We start from the raw sequence: 7,060 nt of genomic DNA, 5'->3' as shown, positions 1-7,060 counted from the left end.
TACATTAAGACTCATCTTGAAATGTTCTTTTTGATGATGAATTTCAATGCCATGCCTCCTCCATTTGTCATTCCTGGCATAGTAAATCATATGATTGTCACATTCAAAATGGCCAGTACCAGTCCATTTCAGCTCACTAATGCCTATGATATCGATGTGTTCCATTTCATTTTTGACAACTTCCAATTTTCATAGAGTCATACTTCATCCAGTCCATATTCTGGTTATTAATGGATGTTTACAGCTGTTTCTCCTCATCTTGAGATGTACCCCCTCATCAGATGAAAGTTCTCAAAGGTTTATTCCATCCACATCATTATGGTCAATTCTTCCTTGAGGAGGCAGCTCTTCCCCAGTCATATTTACAACCTGAGAGGCTCATCACCTGGCACTATACCTGACAATGTTCTGGTGCTGTTTATAATGTTTCAATATTCAATATTATGGTGCTGACAGTGTTCCACTGCTATTCAGAATGATTTCAGTGGCTAGACAATCAGAAGTAGTCTCCCCTTCTTCCTATTCTTTCTTCATCTGGAAGCTGAGCTGGAACCTGTCCACCATGGGTGACCCTGCTGGTATTTAACATACCGGTGGCATAGCAAGCAGCATCATAGCAACACACAAGCCACCACAGTACTACAAACTGACAGACGAGTGAACATACTGACCAATGACATAAAATTGAACATTCAGAAATAAACCTGTATTTCTATATAGTCAATTGATTTTTTTAATTGCAATTAGCTTGGTATCTTTTATTCCATCCTTTGACTTTTAATCTTTTTTTGTCTCTGTATGTAGGATGTGTCTCTTACAGACAGCATATTAAAGGATCTTGTTTTCTTATCCATTCTGCCACCCTCTGTCTCTTAACTGGTGTATTTAATCTGTTTACATTCAGTGTAATTATCGATAGGTATGGATTAATTGTTGCCATTATGTTTGGGTTAATTAAGTATTAAGGCCACAGATAAACACTAAACATGTCCAAGAAGCAAAAGCAGATGACCATATCAGCACATGTCCAGAAACAAGAAAAAATGTCTGAGACAAATGACCTAGATGTAGACCTAGACTGCATTCTGGAAGGAGGGCAGGCCTGAGAAGGAATTCAGAAAAATGATTATAAAATGTTTCAAATCCTTTACAATGGAGTTGAGGAAAATAAGGAAGAAGTCAGGAAAGTGCTACAGGAACAATCAAATAAGATAGTTACAGCATTGGAAACAATTCAAAACCTACAGAAAGAGGTCCAAATGATAAATAATAGAATATCATAAATAGACAATACACTGAAAGGGCAAAGGAGTAGAATAGAAGAGATGGAAGGCAGAACCAGTGAGCTGGAAGACAAATCTCTCAATAACACTAAGATAGAAGGGCAAACAGAAACAAAAAAAAGGATAAAAAATCTGAAGAAGTTCTAAGGTTCATGTTGGTCAACATGAAGAGGAATAACTTACGAATTATCAGCATTCCGGAACAGGAAGAATCACACAAGTCCACAGAGGAAATAGTTGAAGAACTGCTGGAAGAAAATTTCCCTAACATCCTGAAGGGTGACCAGACTCATAGTTTAGGGCTCTTTCAGTCTCTGTCTGACCAGTGGTGGTGGTGGTTATGTACCGTGGAGTTGGTTCTGACTCACAGCGACCCTGTACAGGATTTCCAAGGCTGTAAATCTTTACGGGAGCAGAAAGCCTCATCTTTCTCTCACGGAACAACTGATAGTTTCGAACTGCTGACCTTGCAGTTCGCAGCCTGATTCGTTAGACCTGGTCTTTTTATGATTTTGAGTTTTGTTTCACATTCCCTTCCCATTCTATTCAGGATCTTCTAATGTGATCTCTTTCAGAGCAGTTGGTAGTGGTAGCTTGGTGTGATCTTGTTCTTCTGGTCTCAGCGTCATAGAGACTGTTGTTTATGTGTTCTTTAGTGCATACTTTCCTCGGGATATTGTACCCCTTGTAGACCTGTTTGACTGAAAATTGAGTCACAGGGGTGAGTATCGTTCCAGACTTGACGAGTGATTAAGGACCGTAGTCTCGGTGGTTGCATCAGTCTTTGTCCAACCAGTAAGCTTGGTCTTGATGATTTTGAGTTTTGATTATATATTTTCTCTCACACTATCCAGGACCTTCTAATGTGAGTCCTTTCAGGGCAGTTGGTGTTGGTAGCTGGATACCACCTGCTTCTGGTCTCCGGGTCATGGAGGCTGATGTTCATGTGTGTCGTAATCCATTGGATGAGTTGATTTCATGAGTTTTCAGTTCTCTTCTTGCCTCTGGACAGGGAGTGATCAATAGTTACACCTTAGATGGCTGCTCATGAGCTTTTCAGACCCCAGTTGCTATTCATCAAAGTAGGATGTAGAACACTGTCTCTATGGACTATGTGTTGCCAATTAACCTTGGTGTCCCCTAAGACTATAGTTCTCAGCCTCCAAGCACAGCGACCCATTCCCTCAAAGTGTTTGTTTGTATCTAAGAAATGTTCATAATTTTGTCCCCATTAAGTTACACCACATACATGGAAATATTTGCAGCGTAGATAAATGTTGTTAAGTACTGATGACTCTGTTCTGACTCCTAATGACTCTTTATAGAGTTTCCAAGGAGTGACTGACTCAGGGGTTTGAACCACTGACCTTGTGGTTAACAGTCCAGTGCTTATCATACAGTGCTACACATAAATAAATATACATGTAGAAATATCCTGTCAAACCTATATATATTCATGGGCATAGTCCCCCTCCCCTTCCCACAGCCATTCAGCATGCACATCCCCCTTTGTTGTTGTTGTTGTTAAGTGCCTTCGAGTCGGTTCCGACCCATTGCGACCCTGTACAGGGTTTCCGAGGGTGTAAATCCTTACGGGAGTAGAAAGCCTCATCTTTCTCCCATGGAGTGGCTGGTAGTTTCGAACCACTGACCTTAAGGTCTGCAGCCCAATTCGTAACCACTACGCTACCAGAGCTTGATCACCATTATATACACCCATTCATAGATCACCATTATATACACCCACTCATAGATCACCATTATAGATACCCACTCATAGATCACCATTATAGACACCCACTCATAGATCACCATTATAGACACCCACTCATAGATCACCATTATAGACACCCACTCATATAGATCACCATCATATATACCCACTCATAGATCACCATTATAGACACCCACTCATAGATCACCGTTACAGACATCCACTCATAGATCACCATTGTATACACCCACTCTTAGATCACCATTATATACACCCACTCATAGATCACCGTTATGGACACCCACTCATAGATCACCATTATAGACACCCACTCATAGATCCCCTCACTTATAGATCACCATTATTTCAGGATTGTTTGCTTAATAATATTTACCTCTGTGGCCTTTACTATGCAGATGAAGTGACTATGGTTCACTGAAGGGAATTGGTCAGTTGGTGGCCCTATTGGGAGGGCCATGCCTTGAAACTGACCAGGAGTGTGCCTACATGTGCTATGAACGCCACAAAAGTGTGAAGGGAGGAGGGGAAATTATAAGAGAGACAAGAAGAGAAAAGCAGCAGAAAAAGGAGACAAGGATCCCCTAAAAGACTGCAAAACGCGGGGCAAGGGCTGTAACGCTACAGCCAGCACAGAGCCAGAAGGGGCCCAGTGGCAGAGTTGGCAAGGGCAGGAACCTGTGGCTAGAAACACAGATAAGAGAGCTGAACAGAACTGCTACACACTGGCTCTGAGTTGGGTTAGTTTGCAGTGGAGAGGCCAAAGTCAGAGGAGTATGCACAGCTAAAGGCCTGTCCTGAGCGGGCCGAGAGGAGGTCTGCAAGGCCAAGGGGGGGTGTGCTTGCTTGCAGGGCAGAGAGGAGCTGAGAGAGCTGTCCTGCACTGGAGAGACTTCGCGTGCATGCTTCCTGACCCTGACCCGGAGTTGCATTCTGGTACTTCCTTAAACGCATAGTCTGCGAGCCCTGTGTGGACATTACAATGAATTATCGAGCCCCGAGGTGAAGTAAAGACATGGTGAGGCATGTCAGGCAGCTAATAAAAATCTTCCATTCTCCTCTGGGTTTTATGATATTCATGATCTTTGCTTGATAAATATGTTGTGTGTTTTTTTCTCCTGTGTGTGATTTTTTTTCATTTTAAATATGTAAATATGAAAAGAATCTGTATCTTTTCTTAAAGCAGACCCCTCAGGCCCTGCAAAATCTGAATTTGCCCTTGTCTGCATGACATTATTTTTTTCCTTCTATTCTAGTGCCAAGAACTGGCCAAGTCCAAAGCCGAGGTGGCCTGCATCGCAATGTACGAAACAGACGTGTTCATCGTTGGGACCGAGAAAGGACGTGCCTTCTTCAACGCCAGGACTGATTTTCAGAAAGATTTTGCCAAATACTGTAGGTGTTCATAATTTCATTCTTTGCATTTTCATAAATTGTACATCAGAACATTTGTGGGCAAAGTTTAGGTATTATTTTCTCGAAGGTCTCGTGAGCATTATCCTCAAAATGATCCCGACTTATCTCCTTTGGCTACACATACAAACTGAATAGCAACTCTTGTTGAAGAGCCCCGGAAAAGTGGTCAGTTATGATCTGTGCCCTGTCCTCGCTGGCCTCTGATGTTGTGGGAGATGTGTGAAGAACATAGAGACAGGCCTCTCTCATTCATTCCTAAAATAAACCCACAGTTTTAAAAGTGAAGGGGAAATTTCCTTCAGGGCTTGTTCAGTATGGCAAGAAACAGGGTATGTCTTTATGCCCTTCAACCTTTTCCCTTTTTAAAAGAAAAAACAAAGCACAACTGTGGAACTTTGAGAGGCTTCAAGATGCCCATGTGTGTTGGGTTGTTGTTGTTAAGTGCCATTGAGTCAGTTCCAACCCATAGTGACCCTGTATAGGGTTTCCTAGGAGCAGCTGGTAAGCTTGAACCGCCGACCTTGCAGTTCAAATGGCTTTGCAGTCTGTTGCATTAACACACAGCGCCACACCAGGACTCCAATGGGTGTTGGGAGAGCCCAAGAAGTACGTAGTGTTAGCAAGTATGAATGATCAAGAGCACAGTGAGGGAAATTGCTCTTCAGAGATAAAACCTACACCCTCTACAGTGAGTAGCCCTACTCGTGAGTTTTCTACCAAGTACTGATATTTAATATTCCACGGGCCTAAGAAAGGAAAAAACGAAACAAAAGCCCAGGGGAGCTAAGGGTGTATGTTGATCTGGTTGTCTTCTGTGGAATCGATTCTGACCAACAGGATACAGTACAGCTGCCCTCCTGGTTTTCATCTTTGTAGAAGTACGTTTTTCTCCCGAGGAACCCTGGTGGCACAGGGAGTTAAGAGTTGGGCTACTCACTAGAAGGTCAATGGTTTGTATCCACTAGCTGCTCAGAGGGATATGTGCTGAACTGCAGGTTGGTGGTTCAAACTCACCAGCTGCTCCTCGGAAACCCTATACAGGCTCGCTGTGTGAGTTGGAACCAACTCAACGGCATTTAACAGCAACACCAAATTAAAGACGCTTGTTAAACACCTTATGAAATCCCAGAATGGGCACACTTTTGAAACGAGGACCACATCCTACAAAGAAGAAGACATAGCATGCAATAGTAACCACACAAAGCCTATGTGGCTTCGTGACAACGTAGGCATCAAGCTCCGGAGCGTTACTAGACACACAGAAGAACATTCTACAGGAAACAAGGGTTAATCTGCCAAGAAGACTTTACAGCCCTAAATGCATATGCATCTAATAGCATAGGTTCAACACATATAAAACAAAATTACTAATCAAAGGGAGGGACCAGCAAGTATACAATAGAGTTGGAACCTTTACCAACAATGTTTCTCTCTTTATCTGTATATATGTATCATGGAGTCCTGGCGTGGTTCTGCAGGATAATGCACTGGACCACAAGGTTTGGAAGTTACACAATGATGGCATTTGGCAGTTACATAATGATATAATCATCTCCATGATGTGATCTTATGTGATCAGTCAAGTCATTGTAAGGGGATTAGGGTGCGATGCCACCCTCTTACTTAGCTCACAGCCCTGATCCAATGTAAGGGAGTTTCCCTGGGTTGTGGCCTGTATCGCCTTTGATCTTACAGCTAAAAAGAGAGAGAAGGAGGGACCCCAGTACCACTAAGAAAGGAGAGCCAGAAGTACGTCCTTTGGACCCAACGTCCCTGTGTTGAGAACCTCCTAGATGCAGGGACAGACTGGTGACAAGACACACAGAAATCTCTAAAGAATGCTGGCCCTGTGCTGAAGAGAGACAAGGGCCTTCCCCCAGAGCTGACAGAGAGAGAGGAAAGCCTTCTCCTATAGCGGGCGCTGTGAATTCAGACTTCAGCGTCCTAAACTGAGAGAATAAATTTCTATTTGTTAAAGCCATCGACTTGTGGTATTTCTGTCTTAGCAGCACTTAGGGAACTCAGACCATAATGTTCTAGTTTGTCAGGTAGCATCTGGGTGTTTAAGCTTGTGAGCAGCCATCTAAGACACGCTCTAGTCTCTATTCATTAGGAGCAAAAGAGAATGAAGGAAACCAAAGGCAAAAACTAATGCATGGTACTAATAGCCCACATCAAACCAGGTCTCCTATTCTGAGACCAGAAGTAGATGGCGCCTGGCCACCATTACCAACCATCTGCCCAGCAACACATAGAAGGTCTCAGGTAGAATACAGGCAAATATAGAACAAAATTCAAATTCCTAAAAAGGGTCAGATTTACTGAACCAATCTAGACTAGAAGCCCTGAAATTATTGCCCTAAAATGCCCTTTAGAAATGGAAATGAAGCCATTTCTGCAGGTCACATTTTAGCCAACTAGTAGTTTGGTTTATAGAATAAACTGTATCACCCTGGAACAATGTGTTCCCCTAAACAATGAACTATGTGAGACCAAATGATCAACATTTACTCAAAAGCAAAGGTGAGAAGGCAAGGGAAACTAGATCAATGAAACAGAACAAATAGAATAGAACTCCCAAAAATGCTGGCACACTGTATAAATTGAAACCAAAGGCATAGAGCAATTG

General features: G+C 42.6%; 1 protein-coding gene across 1 annotated transcript in view; it reads left to right on the top strand.

Moving 5' to 3' along the window:
- The window catches only part of LOC102818476 (general transcription factor II-I repeat domain-containing protein 2-like), an 80,760-nt gene that overhangs the window by 16,160 nt on the left and 57,540 nt on the right, over positions 1-7,060 (top strand). The window contains exon 2 of the mRNA XM_006859843.1: positions 4,272-4,410. Coding sequence (XP_006859905.1) covers positions 4,272-4,410 — 139 coding nt within the window. The remainder of the gene's footprint in view (positions 1-4,271; positions 4,411-7,060) is intronic.

The sequence above is a fragment of the Chrysochloris asiatica genome, unplaced genomic scaffold (genome assembly GCF_000296735.1).
Source record: "Chrysochloris asiatica unplaced genomic scaffold, ChrAsi1.0 scaffold00034, whole genome shotgun sequence".
Taxonomy (NCBI): Eukaryota; Metazoa; Chordata; class Mammalia; order Afrosoricida; family Chrysochloridae; genus Chrysochloris; species Chrysochloris asiatica.
This window is presented reverse-complemented; position numbering and strand designations above follow the sequence as displayed.